Raw genomic sequence first — 22,063 nt, 5'->3', positions numbered from 1 at the left:
GGTATGTAAGGATACTTACATAAATCCTGTGGAAATGCAGAGCAGGAAGCACTAATAGAGAGTTGTCAGATTCTTTGCAGAAACACTCAGCCTGAGTTCTCCCATTCATCTACTACGAAGTTTTCATCTCTCTTTGCTTTTAGGGTAAAGTTTCTTCATCTATCTCTTCTCCTGCTTTTCTTCCCCCATGCAAAATTACATTCGTTATATAAATTTTATTATTTTAACTGATGAGCTGCCAAGTTATGTCTCACTCGTCTTTGAAAAAAATATGCAACTTAAATAATAACCTAGGCATGACTTAAGGACCTAAAGTTCAGAATAGTAGGGTTTTATCCAACAAAGATAAGAAATAGATTTTTGCATTTTCATGGAAATCCCTTTCCGACCAGAATAGAGTGCTTCCTGTCACTGTGTTTTGACAATATATTTCTGCAAGTGAGCTGTAGGGGAAATAAAACAGCCGTAAGATATGTGGGACCACAGCATTAGAGATTTGTTGAATGAATGCAGCACACTGAACTGAGAACGAGGAGAGTTGGGACCCCGACTGTGAAATCCTTGAGGGACGTACTTTTCAAATTTACTCCTATGCCAGATCCTCTATCATCCCTCAGTCCCTGCCACATCCCCCAATTTTAAAATAATTTAGAAGTAACTATAAATTGTTTCAATCAAGTTTGAAGGTCACAGTGGCACAGACAGTTGTAGGAATGAAAACACACATAAATGCACACATCATATCATTCAGTCAGTGCTCAACAAATAGTTAAATCCACTCTGCTCCCAGACCTAATTCTAGGTTTTTGGATGAACCAAATCGATAAGATCCTAGCTTTTCATGGAGTTTTTCAACCAAGCAAACAAATAAGTTAGATTTAGAAAGTGGTAAATACTACGCTATGGTAACATAGTGATATGTTAGAAAAAAATCTTAGTAGGAGCCACATTAGTGAAGAGAACAGAGAATGCATTGCCAGTAGGTGACATTTGAGCCAAGATCTGAATGGTGAAAGACAGCTGAGGAGAGGGCATTTCAAGCAGAGAAGATGGCAAGTGCAAAGATAATGAGCCAGGCCACCGCCTGACCTCTAGAAGGATGGAAGGCAGCAGCCCGCTGTGTCTGGAGCATGCTGAGTTAAAGGGAAGTAATAGGAGAGCAGGTGGGAGAGGAAGGCAGGGACCTGATCAGCATGAAGCTGACACACCAGAGTGAAGAGCTCAGGTTTTGTTCTCACTGCAGCGTGAAGCCAGTGGACAGTTCTGCGTGGGATTGAGTAAAGATTAATGGTGTATTTGGAAAAAAAATTAATCTAGCTACTATTAGAATCTGGTTGCAGAGCTGTTAGCATGGAAATCATGAAAGCTGTTTGGAGCCTACCCTAGTTGTCCTCCTGAGAGATGGTAATGCTTTGGCAACGAGTGAGGACGGAGAGAATTGAATGGATTCAGGGTATAAGTTGGAAATAGGGTCAGTAGAAATTGCTGGTGAATTGTGTGAGGAAAGTGAGGGAAAGGGAAAACTCACTCAAACTGCTTCCTAGGTTCTTAATTTCGGTAACTGAGTGTATTATGTTGTCACTTTATCAGATGGAGAAAAATGGGGGTCAAAAAAGGAAATGAGATGATGAAAGATTTAGTGAAATAGGAGGCAGTGACACTGCAATGGAAATACTTAGAGACATTCCTTTTATAACAAAGGAAAAAGCATAATTCCAGATGGGCTGGAACCCAAACCGTGATTTCAGTTGTCCCACTTTCTACCCAGAAATCCTGATGATTGCTTCTTAAACTTCTGTATATATTGCCTTCAGTTTTTTCACGCCGACGGTTTCTGGCATGTTCTTTGTTTCTACTGGAAAAATCTCATTCAGTGCCAAGAACTGTTTTGCACAGTGTGTTGGTGCTTTAGTAGCTGTTCAAAATGGTCTTATGAACGCACAAAAATACTTCTCTAATTAGAGTAGAAGATTGTTTAGTCTTTCCCAGTCTTCTGTTCATTAGCGACACCCTGATTCTCTGAGGGTAGGAGAATAGAATGGAATAAACCCTTGTGTTTATGCTAGTTTGGAAAAATTCAGCATTTTCTATTTTCACTCTCCAGAGATACAACATCCCAGTGAAGCTTTGTTTTCTAACTGATTTCAGAGAGTACATCGTTTTACCTGGCAGAGACTGAATGAGTGAAGTAGACTCACTATAAATAAAAGCACTAATGATATTCTCATTAGAGTAGAAGGTAAAAGGAATTATGCATATTAAAATATAACGGTTCTCCTTTTGTGGTCTGTGGACCAGAATGGATCCTCAAGATTTTCAAGGTCTAAACTATTTTCTTAATGACACTTTAAGATAATGTTTTTCTTCCTTTCCCATGAGTGTACATTAGAATTTCCAAGAGGCTGCATGGTGTGCGATATCACAACAGATTAAATGAAGTAAACATGAGAATTGAGCTGAATTTTACTAAATCAGACGTTAAATTTTTAAAAATTGCTCAGTTTGTTATTTCTAAAATGGTAAATACTGATAGCTAAAATTCATAGAAATAAAAGCTTTTTGGAGGTGCTCAGAAATTTTTTAGAGTCTAAAGTGGTCCCAAGACTGAAAAGTTTGAGAACCACTGATCTAATAGAAAATTTCTCTCTTGTAAAGAATAACAGCATCATTTTATTAATACATAATAATAGCACCTTATTAGGTCAGTGTCCAACCAGAAAAATAGAAGCTACACAGTAAGTTTGACAGTCGAAGTCTAATGTGGAGATTATTACCTATGAGAGGGTGCACTTTTAAAGGTGTAAAGAGAACTGTCTCAGTTTGCCAGTGCTGCTGTGACAAGTAACGCACAGTGGATTGCCTTAAATGACCAGTGACCCATGCTTCTGAGACTAGCAGTCGAGAGTCAAGCCCAGGCGTGTTTCTCCCCGAGCCTGCCGGGGTGCGGGGCTGGCCCTGGCACTCCTTGGGCTGGGGTTTCCCTGACTTGCAGCTCTGCCCCCCACATGGCGATGTGCTGTCCTTTCTGGCCTCTGTGACTCCTCAGTCCTTTTTACAAGGGTTCCGGTAATATGGATTAAGACCCACCCTGATTCAGTTGGCCGGACCTTAACTAAGAGGACATCTCCCAGAGGCCCTGCTTTCCACGGGTTCATGCCCACAGGATGTGGGTTCACATGGAGAGCATGTGTTTCTTGGGGAACATAGTTCAGCCTACCGCAAGAGTTGTAAGGGGTCATCTGAGATGCAGGAGAGTGCCAATGACGGCAACGTGGAAACTGAGTTCTTCTAGAGTAGTGGTTGCAGCCCAGTGGGTGCTGCAGAAGTTCACTGGTTTACTTCAGCCAGAACTGCTCCCCATGTGAATTATCTCAAAGTTGTGTTAAACCAGTGTGTGAGTAAGCGTCACAGCAGACATGTCGGAACGGCGTGTTGCAGCGTCTTCAACGTAGGGAGAGCTCAGGATGTGCCGGGCAGCCGAGGGGGAACGGCAGGGAGGGCTGGGGAGGTGGTGGGAATGGGCTGGGCCCCCTGGTAAAGGTGTGAGCCGGGTCTGGAGAAGAAAACCCCTTGGTGTGGAGAAAATGGTGAGGAGTTGCACAGGTTGGAGAAGATCTGTGGAGAGAACGGGGAGGTAAAGTGACAGAGGACTTTGGGGGCAAGACCACAGGAGGCTGAGAAGACTAAGCAGAAAAGTTGAAATTTCTCTCTCAGTTTGTAGAGCATGTCAATGGATTTTAAATAAAAACTGACTTAATAAAGACAATCCCTTGGTGTACTAGAGACTATATCATTCATTATTTACTTTGTAGTTTGTCCTATTTCCTATGTTAATTTTTTAAAGATAAAAATTCCATTCGTAAGTACGATAATCTATAGGGCATTATCAGTTTATCTAGATCGTAGACTGTATTGTTTAGGAATATTGAATTTGTTTTCTTAGTCAATTCTTTTTTTTTTTTTTTTTGTACACTGCATGGTGGTGGTGAGGGACCTTTCATTGTTCTCCACGCGCATATCCCATTATTGCAGCACCGTTTGTTGGATTATTTTTGGGGGGTGGGTCATAGGCCGGGAATCGAATGTTAGTTCTTTTTAAAACTCAATTTTTGTATTGTGTTTTTTCAGTTGGCCAAGATGATGTCATCTCTAGGATACAAATAAAATTTGTTTTTAAAAGGCAAGAAACCTAATTCCTGGATATTTATCATATGATATTTCTCATGTAAGATAGTTAATTATATACTCTCTCTTTTTAAAAAAAGTACATATCTCATCTTGTTCCTTATAGAACATTCAGAAAATATACCTAAACAAAACGAGAATAGAGGATAATTACAGCTCTTCTGCTGTTATCTTTTTGCTTTAAATTCTTTGTTTTTTTCCTAATCGTATATGCATATTGATGTGTGTATGTATGTGAGTACATTCACATTTACACAAATCTATTTATGTTTATATTTATATATTATAAATGTCCTTTTTCATAAAAGGGATATATTATTTTGCAACCTGCTTATTTTGTTTAGCATACTTTGAATAGCTTCCAGTGATGTTTTTTATATTATTTTTATTGACCACGTAATAAACCATTTTAATCACTGAATTAACGTAATTTTACAAATTGCCTATTATTGGACATTTAAAATACTTCCGTTTTTCTCTATTTTAAAAGTGTTATGATGAGATGAGCATTTTTTTAGGTATGTCTTGGCATATATATGTGATTATCTAGGATAATTCCTAGATTTGTTATTTCCAGATCAGAGGATTAGTGTTCTAGTTTGCTAGGTGCCAGAATGCAATATACCAGAGGCAGATTGGCTTTTAATAAAAGGGGATTTATTTCATTAGTTCTTCAGAAGAAAGGCAGCTAACTTTCATCTGAGGTTCTTTCTTACGTGGGAAGGCACAGGATGGTCTCTGCTGGCCTTCCCTCCAAGCCTCTGGGTTCCAACAACTTTCCCCAGGGTGATTTCTTTCTGCATCTCCAAAGGCCTGGGCTGAGCTGCAAGTGCTGAGATGAGGAAGGCTGAGCTGCTTGGGCTGTGCTACGTTGAGTCTCTCATTTAAGCACCAGCCAATTAAGTCAAACGTCATTCACTGCAGCATGCACGCCTCCTAGCCAACTGCAGATGTAATCAGTGACAGATGAGGTTCATGTACCATTGTCTCATGTCCACAGCAACAGAACTAGGTGCCTTCACCTGGACAAGTTGACAACCGAATCTAACTACCATAATTAGTATCTCCTTTTTTATTCTTATTGTCAAATTGTTCTTTAGAAGGTTGCACTTTAAAAAACATATTGTAAGCATGTATCTTTTTCCTCTAGCTTGAATGAAATATTTGAGGTCTCTGTTGCTTAAGAGACTGAGTATTCATAAGGCCACAGGAAATCAGTGACCTTAATTAAAAGTTGGCACGTGGTGTGTGTGTGTGAGCACAGATGCTTCATTAAGTCGTGAGAAGGGATATCTAAATCACAACTAAATAGGACTGTATTAAACTCTTATTAGAAATCTGAGGAGTTATTTAGTTGGAGACAGAAAAATAGTAAATATGTTGAATGATAACTTAAGTAAGTTAAAGAAGGAGGAAATTGAAGAATTCTCTTCCTCTGTGTCTGGAGCTTGGGAACCCGTTCTGGGAGGCTGTAGTAGTGATTTTTGGAAGTTGATAGGAATAGAATCATGTTCTCTGTGTTTTAGATGATAGAATTGGAATCTTGTGTCCAGCAGGCAGCCACCTCCATGGTGTCTCGTGGGCAGACCGCCTGATACCAAGTTATGTTAGCAGAAGGAGTTAGATGGCTTTTTGTTGCTAGCGCTTGCTGCTGCTTTTTTGGAACTGTGCAGCAAGTACATGTTATTCCATGAGTGCTCAGAAAATGCACCAATAGTAAGACTGAGTTGAAAGAAACCTATTGAGCAGAAACCTTTTATAGAAGTGAATTATCAACACTGATTTTTAAAAATCATTTAACTTACATTGACTTCCCTTGAAGTGTTGAAATAGGACAGCTTTTATTTTGTGACTTTTGTCTTTTCAATGATCAAACTGGTAATGATTACAAATTAATATACTTTGCTCATCCTGTTTTCTAAAATAAAATTATCGTGGGTTAAAACTGCAACTGGCTGAGAAATGCTAAGTGATCTTAAGTGTAAATATCACACTGTATAATTTAAGTGTGAGATGAAGTGTATCTTATTCCAAAACTTATTTCATAATGGAAGAAAATAACTGTCATGGAAAAAAGCAGTTATAGAAAAACACTGGTGCTCTTGTGAAAAGAGCTTACATGTTTGTGCAGAGGCTGAGCTCTGATGACATTAGGTGACTCATCCAAGATCTCCGGCCTTGGGACTTGTTCGACACAGTGACTGGTCGGCTTTGCGGTGCTCGGTGTGATGGTCTGGCCACATCACGTCAGTCACGGCTGCGGAATGTGAGGATAACCGAAAACAGAGACAGGTGGCTTCTTTTAATTGGGTTGCGATCTGGGATATCCTGAGGTCAGAGACAGACAAACAGAGAGAGAGAGAGAGAGATTGATCTTCTCCAAAAAAATGCATGGCTGATTTATTATTGAAGTGTGGTAGAATAAAAGGAGAAAATAATTCCAGCTTACAAGAGAAGATGAGGACTGGGAAAAGATGCCGTGAGCAGTACTGAGCATAAGCAGCGCCGTGAGTGAGTGCTTGTGGTGTGTCACGGGGGCTGTGCGATGGCTTCACAAAGCCTGGGCTGTGCGGTACACCGAGAGGGAAGGGGTCAGATTTGGAATTGCGCCTTCCTACAGAGCTGAAGCCCTCCTGTCTGCCATGGTCTGAGTCTTTTGGGGGTGGGGTGGGTAATTGAACTAGTTAGACTAGTTGTCAGTGAGTGTTTAAGAGGTCATGGGAAGGAATACAGAGGACTAGTTACTTCCACTAGTTGGCCAGGAGCAGGCAGGCTAAGAGACGGCCAAGATGAGTCTTTGCTCTGTAGCACCATACCTCATGCATTCTGGTTGAAATTATAATCTAGGCAAAAAGATATTTTGCAATAAAACTTGTGTCCTCTCTTACGTAGGATAGAGAGGTATATTTATATTTTTGCACATTGTATCCTGGGTTAAAATCTAGTGATATAAGAAAACCTTTTTTCTAGAGAAGTTCTTGGAGGAGCCTGAAGTTCAAGTACCCTTTTTGTGCATAACCTCTGCCTGCAAAGCAGGGACTGGTTGTGAGTGCTGTGAGGATGATGCTATCTGCTTCATGAGGACACACCTGTGCTTCATCATGTTTGATGCCCCATGAATAATTATTAAATCAAAGGAAATGGAGTCGAGCAGTGATTCTCCAGTAGGGTTTCGTGCAGCCCGAGGAGAGCAGACGGACTATTGCAGAGTTGGGGCCAGTAGTCCAGCTTAGTTAGTGGGTAAGGCTCCAAGTGAGTGAATCTGTTACGTGCCAGATTCTCAGCACTAGGAAGTGTGCAATTTACTCTCAGTCCTTGTACTACTGTTGAAATGACAGGTATTCGTTTCCCTTTTTATATGAATGAGGAAACTGAAGTTCAGAGTGGTTAGTGCATTGCATGATGTCATGCAGCTTATGTACGTGATGACCTTGGGTTGTGAAATGAGAAATGATTCTAGTCCCTGCCAGCCTTAGCCCACCTCCCTGCAAGAGTATCATGGGTGGGGAAAAGGAGACATCCATCCTTCATATAAACCAGGCTGATAAGGTATCACTTTGCTTGCTTGTTTTATATTAAAAATCCTCTGCTTTGTAAGATTATAGTCATATGGAGTGGCACCTGAATTTGAACCAGATCTAGTCACTTATTATATAACTGTTGGTAAGTTACTAACATTCTTATACCTCAATTTATAAAATAGGTGTAATAACAGGTTTTCAGGGGACTAAATAGCTCAATACCTGTTATGCGCTTAAGAAAGTATCTGTCACTTGCGAAGTGCTCAACCCAGCTCCCAGGTGGATAACTTTGAGCTCTGTTCTGTAAGACATCGTCTTTTTGAGTTAACTTTGAATTCAGACTAGCTGGGTGTGACTTTTGTCCCCGCACCCCCTGCTGCCCATGTGTCTGTTCAGCCGCATGCTGTGCAATGTCGTTTCAGGGTCGTACATGATTGTGGACGCATCGAATCACGACCCTGGGGAGAAGGCCCGGCTCCAGCTGCCGGCCATGAAGGAGAACGACACCCACTGCATCGACTTCAGCTACCTGCTCTACAGCCAGAAGGGCGCGGACCCCGGCACCCTGCACGTGCTCGTCCGCGTGAACAGAGGCCCTCTTGCCAACCCAATTTGGAACGTCACAGGCTTCACGGGTAGAGACTGGCTTCGCGCTGAGCTGGCCGTGAGCACCTTCTGGCCCAACGAGTACCAGGTGAGCCTCTGTGCCCTTCTGCCGAGGCACCGATGTCACGCCCCTCGTCGTCCGTGTCATCCTTAGAGGGAGACCCACCTGGGGTGAGAGGGTGCCTCGCTCTTCCCCACTCTTCCTTGCTCTTCTCTGCCCTTCCCTGGTCTTCCCCACTCTTCCCTGCTGTTCCCTGCCCTTCCCTACTCTTCCCTGGCCTTCCCCACTCTTCCCTGGCCTTCCCCGCTCTTCCCTGCCCTTCCCCGCTCTTCCTTGGCCTTGCCCACTCTTCCCTGCCCTTCCCCACTCTTCCCTGCCCTTCCCCACTCTTCCCTGCCCTTCCCCACTCTTCCCTGGCCTTCCCCACTCTTCCCTGGCCTTCCCCGCTCTTCCCTGCCCTTCCCCGCTCTTCCTTGGCCTTCCCCACTCTTCCCTGCCCTTCCCCACTCTTCCCTGCCCTTCCCCACTCTTCCCTGCCCTTCCCCACTCTTCCCTGGCCTTCCCCACTCTTCCCTGGCCTTCCCCGCTCTTCCCTGCCCTTCCCCGCTCTTTCCTGCTCTTCCCCGCTCTTCCCCGCTCTTCCCTGCCCTTCCCCGCTCTTCCTTGGCCTTCCCCACTCTTCCCTGGCCTTCCCCACTCTTCCCTGCCCTTCCTCGCTCTTCCCTGGCCTTCCCCACTCTTTCTTCCCTGCTCTTCCCTGGCCTTCCCCACTCTACCCTGCCCTTCCCTGCCCTTCCCCTGCTGTTCCCTGCCCTTCCCTGCTCTTCCCTGCCCTTCCCCTGCTCTACCCTGCCCTTCCCTGCTCTTCCCTGCTCCTTCTCGCAGGGAGTTGAATATGTTGGCACCAGCTTCAAGCCAGAGGAAATAGCTCCCTATACAGAAAGCAGGTTTAGGTCCAAATCGAGTTGGTTGGTTGGCAGAGAACTACTTACTGACAGATGTATATGCTTTTTCATCTTTTTAAAATTGACATATATCATGTATTCACATACCGTGTAATCATCCAAAGTGTACGAGAGAGAGATTTTTATGGCTCTGTCCTGGAAGAACGATTCTGAGTGGAGCAGTGATCTTCAGGCTGGATTGGTTTACTGACTTCTAGAAAGTAACATTTGGAAAATAGTCATGAAACAAATTCCGGACATATGTTATCTTTCATGGAAGGCATTTTGAATAATTATTTACATTTTTGTCAATAAAATGGAAAAAAAGATTGCAAACACACCAAAAAAAGAAAATGTATTCATAATGTCTTTGGATTTTTATCCCAGACCTGTTTGATCTGATTATGATTAGACGAGACAGTGGGGAGGTCAGGACTCGCGCACGCTGGGTGTGCACGGCGGCCGTGGCTGAGGGTGCCTAGCCCGTCCCCGGCTTGCGGGGGCGCCGGTACCCCTCGCCACGAGGGTCGGGACCTGGAAGCAGAAGCTCGTCTTTGTTACTTCTGTAGTGGTCCTTGAGATTTAAATTTAAAAATGACTGCTTTTTTGTAGCTTGTTATAGAGCCTCAGAGGAGTGTATTTATGTAAACGTATGTTTTATCATGGTCAGCGAGTGTTTTATAACTAATGACAGTTCTGCGTCTGCTTTTTAAAACTGAGCTGTTTCTTCAGGTTAGACTTCATTCCGGTAGGAAACCCACACCACCACCACAAACCAAACCCTGCGTCCTTTAGTGCTTTGTCTTGAGTTGATTTTTTAATTTTATTAGAAGCCCCTCCCTTCCTAGGCGTGGCTCCACAAAGCCCGGTTCCTCGTTCAGGGTTAATGTCTACTGAGATTTCCGTGGGTTTACATCAGGTTCTAGTTGATTCTATTATTCCCGAGGAGAATGTTTCTCTGCAGTCTGGGAGGGCCGCCGGCTTTGAGGGGGGATGGGTGCTCTGTGGGTGCTCTGTGGGTGGGGGTGTGAAGGGGGTATGGAGGGGGCGGAACTGGCCTGACAGGCCCTGGGACCTGTCCTGTAACTAACTGCATGTTGACGAGTGTTTGAAAACTATTGCTTTCTTCTTTCTTTGCTTTGTAAATAAGTTATGTTATACAATAAAAACAAACAAACAAAAAAAAACCATACCATTAGTTGCAACTTAAAAAAAACTGAAAAAAAAAAAGATGTAGATTTTGATAAAGCCAGCAAATGATAGGTATTTGGGATCATATTTCTGTTCCTTTGTGACTAATGCATTGTATAACTGTAATAATTTTTCCTGACTTTTTTTGTATGATCTGCCTCTGAACCATTGGTGTTAATAACGCTCTTTCATGGCGAGTTCTGCAGTGTTTTAATATCGAGTTCGGGTGTGCAGAACTAGATGAATACTTCTTTTGTTCAGTCTCATTCTGTATGACAGTCTCCCTACATTTTCTGTGCCTATGGTGTACTTAAGCAAGCAGTGCAAAAATTGCCTGTACAGGTTTCAGCATGGCCAGTGATAGATTTTTGGAGATCTCTTGTCAGAGAAGAAAAACCTATGAACAGATGGCTCTTTGTTGCAAATTAAAATCTGGGCCAAAGTATGTTTCATATATTTTTCCTTACCAGCAAAACTCAGCAATCAATGAGAGCAAATAACGGAGTAAGGCATTTTTTATTCATGTGCTTAGTACTCAATAAAGTATTTGATTGATCTTTTCATTGATTCGTTCAGATACCTAGTTGTACCTGTACATCAATTATTAGAAACAACCAGCACAACATAAAATATATTTATGTAGCATTTTTGCTATTATGAAATAGCACGAGAAAACTTGTGACTATTGCTTAAGGCAGAATCTTTATGGATTCTTAAAATAAAATATAACCACTGCAAAAAAATATATATGTATATAACCACCTCAGTGTGCTATACTAGGAGCTTTTATTCATTTTCATTCTTAAAGAAATATTACACTTTTTTCCTTTTTCCCAGATAAATTAAGTAATGATATTCATTGAAATTATTCTCATTGGCTCTAAGACTTTCCCAACTTCTTCGAGAAATTTACCCACTTTTTAAAACTTCTACATTTTTATTTCTCTTATTTTCTCATTCCCTTTTCTTATGTTATAGAGTGATTCTTATCTTTCTACTGGGGAGAGATATTTGTTGCCTGCTTGAGCCGTTGCTTACCTGACCAGCCCTCTAATGCATCCATCCCCTCCTGCCCAGCCCTAACAGAAACAGCAAAAAACAGGCAATAGGGAAATAGTCCCAGAGCGCTAGTTTCTGTAGCCTAGGATGCTTTTGTCAAACAAAAACAAAAACAGAAACACACTCTTGAAAGTGAAAAAAATGATCCTCTAACCAAGCTAGGTCTTCTCTTTTTCCATTGTTTTGGGGAACTAAGACTCGAAAACAGACGAGTGTAGTTTTGGTGTGATTGGCTCTTCCAGGTATCCTGTTTGCCCAGATACCTGAACCACCTGTGACCACATAGGAGACTGATGTAGTTTTTCAGTCATTTATGCTGTGGGATATTCTATAGTGAGGAGATACTAGTTAGTTTTTTGTTTTTACTTTTTTGTTATTTACTTCTATTTATTTTTTTCACATATGTTTTAGTTAAGACAACAAACAATATACTTTGAACCACCAACAATGGATATCTTAGTTAGCTTAACCATAGGCATGTTTAAATAATGTATACATATAATCATTGTAAAGCCTGTGTTTGCACAGTAAGTTTCACAAGCCAATTTAAAATAAAGGAAATAAGGAAAAAAATCTACGTATTCCGATAGCAAATTTCTTAAATTCTGAACTAACCTAGATACCATTTAATCAGCTGTCAAAACCCCAAATGTTCTCAAAATACCGAGATACTAGTTTTTAGCCAAATAATGTAGCCTGTAATTTGAAAAGGCAAAAGCAGTACATGAAGTAGTGAGATAAAGGCACAGGTGGCCCTGTGAGTGATGAATCTGCGTCACGTGCTCAGCAGCCCTGGCCAGGCGCCTTCATCACCTTGGCTGCGGTTTCCTCATCTATAAAGTGATATCCACAATAATACGTGTCTTCTTGGGTCATTATTTTGGTGACTATTTAATGAGTTGATATACGTAAAGAGTTTAGAAAAGTGTCTGGCACGTAGGCTGTTTAACGTAAATTAGGTTAACATTATGATAGGTAAATAAAAAATGTGTGAACTCTTCTAGGTGTAAGTATATTCTCAGTTGTGAAGACCTAAGCTTTTGGGGTTAAGAGTTCATGGATAAAAACTCAGGAGTTATCTGCCTCCCCCTTTCGTCTAGCTTTCTCTCCTTTCTCTCCTTCCTTCTCCCCTTTGTTCTTTCTTCCCTCCTTCTTTTCCTCCTTCCCTCTCTCCCTCCACTGCCTTTTCCTGTTCTCTCTCTCCTTCCAGCGTCGCTGTGGGCAATGACCCCTTCCCTTAGGTAGACCCTCACCCTACAGCACACGATTTCATGACTTGAATCATATAGAACAAAAACCTTTATTACCGAAGAAAATCGGTTGTCTTACATAGATGAGTACCCATAGGAAGGCATCCATGGGTGAGTCGCAAACCAGCTCCTCTGGCAAGAAAATAGCCCCTGGACCTTTGTTGAACGGCTTTTTGCTTTGCCTAGTTTAACACTTGGTAATGTTGGTAAGAGCTGCGGAAGCTTTAATGGCAGAGCTGGGTCTACATTCAGAGATGTTTAGGTTTGATGGCGGTACATGGAGGGCTAGAAAATAGCTTTGTTATTGGAAGTTCCTTCTCTGTAGAAGGTATATGCTAAGAACGTATTTTAGGGATGGGAAAGGGGTATGAGGTGTGCTCTCATTTTCCTTCAATTATTTCTGACATCTGAGAGATTCACTGCCTATGCGTGCCTACGATTCCATAATCACTGTAGCACAGTCACTTTGATATTCCTAAAATTATCTTAATTCTATATTTTATTATTATTTCTTGTTCCTTGGGAGTAAAGAAATTTAGTTACTATTATTCAACAAATAACAAATATGTTAAACCAAGAAACTGTCTGTATATATGTGTATATTCACACAGGCACACACATAAAAATCCACATATACTTCAATTTCTAATTCTCCTATATTTATATTCAATAAGTTTACCAGGAATTTTTGTCATATAAATCTGTAATAATCTAGAATTCTATGATCATGTGCCTTCTAATTTATTAGACTGTGATTTGTAAAAGCTTCCTACTTTTTAAGGTCCACATATTCTGATCTCCGCCTGAGCTGCATGTTAACATTTTCCCTCAGTGAATGCAAGTACATAAAATAATGTAATCCAGGCTTATTACTTTTTATGGTAGAGTTTAAAACAGGAAATAGGGCATGAGGGAATCTTAGAGGAATGCATACTTTACATGTTCCTCCAACTATGGAACCTCAAATCAACCATAATTTTTAAATATAATATTGCTGCAATATCTTCACACACCGTACAGTCCATCCAAAGTATACAATCAGTACACAATATCATAACATAGTTGTGTATTCATTGCCACGATCATTTTTAGAGCATTTGCGTCACTCCAGAAAAAGAAATAAAGAGAAGAAAGAAAACCCCCTTACATCCCATACCTCTTACCCCTCCCTCTTGTTAACCCCTAGTATTGCACATTCTACCCAGTTTTAAGACTTACAATAGAGGTATGCTGACGAAGACAGTGTAGTAGCAGCATATATAAGTGTGGTAGTTAGATTCACTTGTCAGCTTGGCCAGGTGAAGGCGCCTAGATCTATTGCTAGATCTAGCCAATGTACATGAGCCAATGGTACATGAACCTCATCTGTTGCTGATTCCATCTGCAGTCGGCTAGGAGGCGTGCCTGCTGCGATGAATGATGTTTGACTTAATTGGCTGGTGCTTAAATGAGAGGCTCAATGTAGCACAGCCCAAGCAGCTCAGCACACCTCATCTCAGCACTCACAGCTCAGCCCAGGCCTTTGGAGATGCAGAAAGGAATCACCCCGGGGAAAGTTGTTGGAACCCAGAGGCCTGGAGAGAAGGCCAGCAGAGACCATCCTGTGCCTTCCCACCTAAGAAAGAACCTCAGTGGAAAGTTAGCTGCCTTTCCTCTGAAGAACTATACGTTAGCTAAATAAATCCCCTTTTATTAAAAGCCAATCGGTCTCTGGTGTGTTGCATTCTGACTGCAAACTAGAACAATATGAAACAAAATTAAAATATCCAGAGGTAGATCCATACAACGTGGGCAGCTTACTAATATGGATCTATAGCCTTTATCAGATATCAGGGTTACTGGAGTACAGTTCAGCTGCTTCAGATATTTCTTTCTGGGTATTCTAACACACTTGGCTCTGAAAAGAAATATCTGTGTAATGAGTCAGTAGTCACAGCCATGTGTTAAATTCTCATTTCTCAGTTACAGCTCCTTCCTCTCATCTGGTCTTTCTCTGACCATCAATTTTTGATAACTTTCAGGGCCAGGTGTTTTACAGTTTTTTTTGCAAGTACTTGTTTGCAGTCAAAACATGTTACAGTTTTTTGATAGGTGATTTAGGAGCTGATAGTCTCTGTGGTTTATTAGAGAGAAACTCGGTGGCTTCTTTTGAAATTCCATTATGGGAATTTATATGTTTCATTTCTATTCTTGTGTAGGATACGGGCTATCCCATATATCTACACAGAGACAGGTGTCAAACCTGCCTTTTCTAGGACAACTTATTCATTCTCTAGTTTCCTTCTCTTTGATGAAATACCTGGTCAAGTAATTGGGCAGGATTTCAGAAATCTTTCATGCAAAGTATGAAACAATTAAGAAAAAAAAAAGACAAGTAATATAGCACAAGTAATTTGACCTTAAAGGTATTATGCGTGGTTCCTGTAGAACCTGATTTTGAGTTAAGCATCTTATTAGACTTGCCTGGATGAATAAGCTGAAGATTGTGGACAGAATTAACCAAATGAACTGACCCATTGATTTCCTAATTTAGTATTTCATGTTTCAACTTTGTTTTAGTGCAGTTCATGGAAACCTGTTTGTTTTGATGTTAATTGTTCTTCCTTTATGAAGGCTAGTCCGTTTCGTGAATGGCTGTATAGAATGGCAGACGGCATATATTCTAGCTTTCTTTTAGCCGACAACCATATGTATATGGAATTATTCTGCTTTATCACATTTAAAAGGAAAATTTGTTGAGTCCACATTATTCTTTGCTTTTTCAAGTTCTAGAACGCATCTCAAGAACTTGTTATTCTCCCTATTGGGGGGATATTATGCCAAAGCGCAAATGCTCAAGCACTCATTGGTTTGAATTTCTACAAACTGAACTTGACAATATTGCAGGTTGTGATATACGATATTGAGTAATACGTGTGAAAACTATTCTAGTAGGTAAAAGGGTAGCATGTAAAGTGCTATTTTACTTTTCAAATCTTATGTTCTGTATTTTTCTAAGTGGTAATCCTCTTCCTTTTTTCTTACCCTTGTTTGCAGGGTGCTGTGCAGTAAGTCACTTAACTACATTTTAGTAGTATATTTAGTAGAGTAAGTAGTTAAGTCCTGGTAAATTTGTGGAAATTCAGAGAATGGAGCAGTTAGTGCAGTCGGGTAGTTCACAGTGGTGTGGTATTTGAATCACGTCTTGAGGACTGTTGGGAATTAACCAACATTCTCCAGACAAAGTCTTTCCAGGGAAAGTCACAAAGGTCAGTCGGGATTTTTGTAGGTAATGGCAGCCACCGACTGGCTCATTTAGCATCAGATTGTTTTTCAGAACAGTGATGGGGTCCTGGATCATTTGACAGATTGACTGATCATCACCCGTGATTTGATTTTATTCTTTTGGGTTTCTTTTTCTGAGGTTTTTGGATCATTCTTTTGACTCTGGTATCAGTTAACTTGAGGCTGTTTTTAAATGCTATTCTCATTTTCTTTTGTTTGAAAGCATATTTTCCTCTTCAGGTCTTAGATTTCTTAAATATCTAATTATTGGACGGTCACTGTGGAGTCAGGGCATTCGTCAGGTTCCTTCCTCTTGGGGAGCCTGTGTCGGCTGCGGGGTAAACGCTCTGGTTCAGGGAGACTTGTCAGTGTAGCAGGGAAGCTGCCAGCAAAGGAGGGGTAGATGTGTTTCCAAAGAAACTTGAGATGGAAGTGGGACTCGAATTATTGTCTTTTGACTCCTGATTCTAGATTACTGTGCTTTCTACTGTGCCTCTTTTTTTCCCCTTAAATCATAATTATTCAGAACCAACACTTTCTGTAGTGAAACACAACAGGCACAAGTAAGTTTTGTTTTGTGACATAAGCCTTATAGGGATACACTAAGGTGGAAAGAGTGAATCTGTATCTCATCTATATTTTCAGAATAATGAGTATCTTTTTAGTGCAGTAGTTATAGAAGTGGCTAATTAGTGAAGTTATCATATTTGTTTTATTTACTTTGGTTACAAGATACTAATTCTCCTATTTTTCCTGACTTCAAATAAGGACTGTACATTTTTGAAGTCAATGACTTTGAGGTTAAAAAACCAAAACCAAAACCAAAATAAAAAACTTAAAATGGTATTATCTCAGTGTTACATTCCAATTGAAGTTCAGCACACATCTAAAAGTGGCAGTTTCCCTGCTCTGGAAATTTGGCCTGTCTTTTATGCCTAATACTGACTTCTGCTTGGGGATTAAATCCATTGCTTTCTTACTGAGCGGCAAGGCTGTTGCCAAATGAGGCAGGCAGACGTAACTTGCAGAACTGTTAGTGGAAACCTAATCTGCTGTTTTCCATTAACTGGGTGCACATCATTAATCACAGAAATGATGTGTGATGAAAATTACAGGGATTTGGCCAGAGATGGGGAAGCGGTAATATAGCATTATGTGCCTTTCCCCCTCCATTTCACTGAGAAACAAACACTGAACTTTTGCGTCCTGTTTTCTTGTTAATGTTTTCCCTTTTTTGGAGGAGGAAAAAAAAGAAAAAACTAAGATCTGGAAGGTCATGGGGTTTTCTGATGTTGTCTCCTATTAAAGGCTTATTTGAACATGTACTGTGCTGATATTTTGGCAGTAGAAGGGTGGTTACACTTCAGAGATCCTGCTCGCTTTGGGTCGAGGAAGATTGGGGTTTAAACTGTGCGACTGTGTAGCTCAAATCAGAAGCTCCTGAAAATGGATGACAGGCAGGGACCCAGGAAAGAGCTCCAGGGGCTCCCCAGTACACGCTGCCCACCATCCGCCCAGGCGGGGCCCTGCTTGGAAGGGAGGGGACAGGATTTTCCTTTTCTGGATGCGTCTTACTGATGACACTTTTACGCTAATAGGCGTTATCCACAACTTGGGTCCATGACAGTGGAAGATTTGCCAGTGCTGTTACTTCCCTGTTCAGTCCTTCTCATCCCGCCGATGCTGGCAGGACTCCAGCTCACTGACCTCTGCAACTGAGCGCCCTGTGATGCAGCTTCCCCTGAGTCAGGGAAAGACCAGCGGGCGACCCCTGGGGACAGCTTTCCTTCCTTGTGGTTCCCGAGCCCGTGGGAGCGCCTGGACACTGTACGGGAGGAGCCGTCAACTGACGCTCAGGCAAAATTGGAATTAGTCGTAGTAGTAACAATGACGATGAGGAAACTGTGGTTTAAACAACTTTTAGATGAATATTCTGCCAAAATATCTTCGTATACCATGTCACGTGTTTCTTGAGCTTTTGGCAAACCTAACCCATCAACACATCTCATGTGCGCGTAGTACATGTGGACCGTATGTCAGAATTGCAAACATATATGTTTTTAATTTATGAATTTCCATCCAGTTGTAGGGAGGAGACAAGCCTATGTACTAAAAACTGTAGATAGTGCTGGAAGGCAGTGAGTCAGTAACCAAGGCGGGTGGAGGGAGAGGATGAAAGATTGTGCGCTGGCTACTGTGGGGGAGGCTCGCAGCCCCTGGGCTGGAGAATTACACGTATGTCATTTTAATTTGTTTTGAGGCTTGATCAAATGCTAAGTTAATTGTTCTTACCGTCAGACGTGAAATAAGTTGCTGATTATATAATGGTAGGTAAAAAATTATTTTTTTTACCTTTTTTTTTCACTTTAGAAATTTAGTCTCACTTTTAGAAAATTTCAGGCGTTAGTCCTATCAGCGATGTGAAGCTAACCACAGCTGGGTTGGCTTTTTTTAGTCATGGCAGAATCAGTTGCTTAACAGGGGCACACTTGGCTCATTTTTGCCCTGGAAAAATCCCTTCTGTGGGATAGGCTTTTAACAAAGCAGGTTTTTGCTGCTGCCTTTTTAATCTTCATGGTTCCCTGTTTGCATTTACGGCACTCCGTGTGCGGTTGGGCAACCTCGCGTGTTATTTCAGGTTTTTCTTTCTTCAACCCCTCTAACCCTTAGGAGGCTAGACTTGTCCCTGGTCCCTAGCTGCGGCTTGTGTTTATCGCGAAATGTCTGTTTTACTCTTCCCTTGAAATCTGTTTTTATTGCTTTGTTGATAAAGACTAAGAGCTGTGCAAATAAGTGTAAACACATGAACACGTGAGTCCTAGCGGTTAACAGAGTAATTGTTGTGAGTGTGCGACGGGAGTCTCCTGTTCTGGCGCTCACACCTGCTCACCTGCTTTTACTCAGGGGAGCAGATCCTCACTGTGCCCTTCCCTGCTGCTTTGGAGAAATGTTTCCGTAAAATTAATTCCGTTCTTTTTAAAGAACTCATTAAAAAATAGTGAGCCGTAGAGAGGGGTAGGCAGTGCCTATTCAATTTATGACTCTTTTTTCTTAGGAATTGTTTATATTCTAGGGGAATAAGCGAGGCAGATGCACCAAGGAATAGTGACTCACTTGCGTTGAGCTGAGCTTGTTGAATCCGGATTAATCCATTTTTGATTCCTTAGTTTTCCATACTTCTGTATTAATTATTTCTCATACATATGGCAGGTTCAACTACGTGTACCAAGGAAAAGGTGCGTCCTCCAGGGCAGAATTCCTGGCCTGACACCAAAACAGGCAGGAACCATTTCTTTTCAGGTCGGTTCAGTGATATTGCTGACTTGCTCTGCATTTATAGAGGGAATGCTGTGTCATACAACAAAAGTGCAGGCGGTAACTTTTTTTTTTTTAGATGGTAACGATTTTAAACCAGCTTCTTCTTCAGTTATTTTGTCTTCAGTTATTTTTGCCGGTTTTGATGCGGGTAAAATTGGTTTGGTTTCATAGTGCTTTGAGTTTCTGTAAAACTTGCATTTCTATGTAAACTCTATTTCCATTTCAGAGGCTGATTTTTCTTCACTTTAGACTGCATGTGGAATGTGACCAAAATATTGGCTCTCCAAGGCAAACACACAATTTAGTGATGTTATGTTTTTATCCAAAATTTAACTTTTATGCTATGGTGTGGTTACTTCTCTTATAATTCTTAGAACATAATGGAAAAATAATAGCATCCACTTACCTAGTTTAGTGTAGATTTTTCAGTTGAGATAGGGTAGTAGGAAGGAAACATAAGGGAAATGTCAGACATATTTGCAGTTTCTGTTTTTTAATGACTTAGATAATTTTATATAGAATTTAGTTACGCTCTTAGTAATGCAACTTGGGATATAAAGGAAACAAACCTTGGATTCTGTAAATTCAGACATCCATTCATGTTATCTAGTGGACACTTCATAGTTAATTTTAGCTGTTGTGATTTTCAGAAGGTGTTCTTGAAACTGTCATTATACAACTAGCTACTGCATGTTATTTCTGCATTTAGTTATTTACATAATTGTCCACATCACCAGAATCCGCTGATGCAAATTAGATTCTTATTATTTGAATGATCTTTTTTTAAAAAATCATTTTTTCTCAGCTTTCTTGGAAGCAGCAAATCAATTCTCATTTTAGGCTTAAAAATAAGGTCTGTAGCCAGAAATTTACACCAAGTAATAATTCAATAAAGCAATAAAGAATGAAAAATTTCTAGCAACTAGGATCAAAGTTTTGTTCAAAGCTAAATATCTTTAGATTCTGACATTTTGCAACAACAGCACAAATAGAATACTTGGGAATAACTACAGCCGTTTTCTGGGTTAATATTTATTAAAAGGCACTTGTGTTTGGTTGTGAACTTCAGTCAGGTAAAACTTTGGAAGAAATGAAATCGCAGTAACTCCATAAAGACCAGGGTAGATTTTTATATGTCTTTTTTGCTTTTCTTCCCTATTTTATGTCTCTTACTTTGTTTTTCTTTTTTGGGGAGGGGGAGCAATTGTTAAGAACAGCCAAACAACGTATTTATCTATAAACATATTTACAACCGAATTGCTCATTATCAGTTATATTGATGTACTAATTATTTACTGTGTGTGCCACGCATTGTGACATGCTGCGTGCCCTTGGAAGTACTGTTTTTTAATAGCAGAGGCCGTCCTGTGTGTTGGGGAAAGCTTTGAGGTAGATGCCCTCCACCCGGTGTCCCTTCGCAGGTGTGTGCTCACAACCAGACACGAGGTTGTGCGGCCTGAGCTCCAGTCTGGGACGGGGGTGATAGCTAGTTTAGTCATTACTCGTGCTCTTTGAGATTCGAGCGAGCTCATCAAAGCTGCAAAATACTCCCCATTAAAGCCCTCATTTACCAATAACGGACACTTACTAAAGCTGACAAAGTGGGAAAGAGATAGAATCGATGAGATTTTTCTACCACCTTTAAAGGAAGTGGGACTTGCAGGCCTGGAGTCCACACGAGACCCCTAAGAACAGGGTGACACTCTCTTTCTCTCTGGAGGACTCCTTCCGAGCGGGAGGCTCATGTCCATTCAACAGGCATTCATCTGGCAGGCACCGCGGAGCACGGAGAGTGCTGAGTAAGGCTCAGGGTTCCTGCTGTCCCAGGGGTCCCGCCCGGGGCAGGGGGGCAGATCCTAAATGAATGAGGAGGATGTCGGCTGCATGACAGGCTGAGCAGAAAATCAGAACGGAACAGTGCGGGAGCAGACGTCCTGGAAGCGGTATCGAATGAGGTGGGCAAGGAGACCCCTTCGTTCAAGGGGAAGCCTGCACAGTGACAGGGGCCAGGCGCGCAGAGACCAAGGAGACAGAGCACAAGACTAAGGAAGGCCCTAATTCTGGGGGGAGATTGGCTTGGAGGAGGGATGGAGATAAGGCACAGTGGTCAGGGAGGACCCATCAGAGGACCCACCCGTCTCAGGATGAGAGAGGCAGGGTCCACTGAGATTGACCCTGGGTGGGTAATTATAACAGGGTGGCAGATGGTGATTACTTGTGATTTCATTATACACTTATTAATTTTATATATGTTTGCAACAGCCATAAAAAAATTGAGGTGGTGGTGAATAAAACATCCTTATTGACAACACTGCATTATTTGCCAATTAAACAGCCATAGGTGTGAAGGAAGCCAACTGGTAAAGGAGTTCCAGGACGGGAGACATCACAGAGGGCTGTGGTCTGACAAAAACGTGGATCTGGCTGTGTGAGGCAGTGATGCACGCGGGGGTTGGGGGGTGTCGGGCTTCCCGATTTGAGGTGTGGACACGTCCCCCGAGGTGTCACAAATGGCAGTGCGCGAGGCGCCCAGCGGGCGGGCTTTTGGAAATAACGAGGGATGCCAGATTGTGCTGAGTTGGTTGGACTTTACCGTGGCACTGTTTCCGATCCAGGGTGAGAAGTCCGCTTTTTAAATCGCATCCTAACTCCTGGGGGTTCCCTCGGAAGAGCCGTGCTTTCGAGACCGAGCTGGGCAGCTCCAGGGTGGGCCCTGGCTCAGCA

The 22,063-nt window shown here is 41.7% G+C and overlaps 1 protein-coding gene across 9 annotated transcripts in view; it reads left to right on the top strand.

The window, feature by feature from the left end:
• PTPRK (protein tyrosine phosphatase receptor type K) overlaps positions 1–22,063 on the top strand; it is a 587,191-nt gene that overhangs the window by 197,296 nt on the left and 367,832 nt on the right. For all 9 annotated transcript variants that reach the window (XM_077162868.1, XM_077162867.1, XM_077162866.1 and 6 more), the window contains one exon: positions 8,129–8,400. In XM_077162868.1, the coding sequence (XP_077018983.1) occupies positions 8,129–8,400 (272 nt within the window). The remainder of the gene's footprint in view (positions 1–8,128; positions 8,401–22,063) is intronic.

Source organism: Tamandua tetradactyla, chromosome 5 (genome assembly GCF_023851605.1).
Source record: "Tamandua tetradactyla isolate mTamTet1 chromosome 5, mTamTet1.pri, whole genome shotgun sequence".
Lineage (NCBI taxonomy): Eukaryota > Metazoa > Chordata > Mammalia > Pilosa > Myrmecophagidae > Tamandua > Tamandua tetradactyla.
Note: the sequence above shows the minus strand (reverse complement) of the source record. Positions and strands in the feature narration are given on the sequence as shown.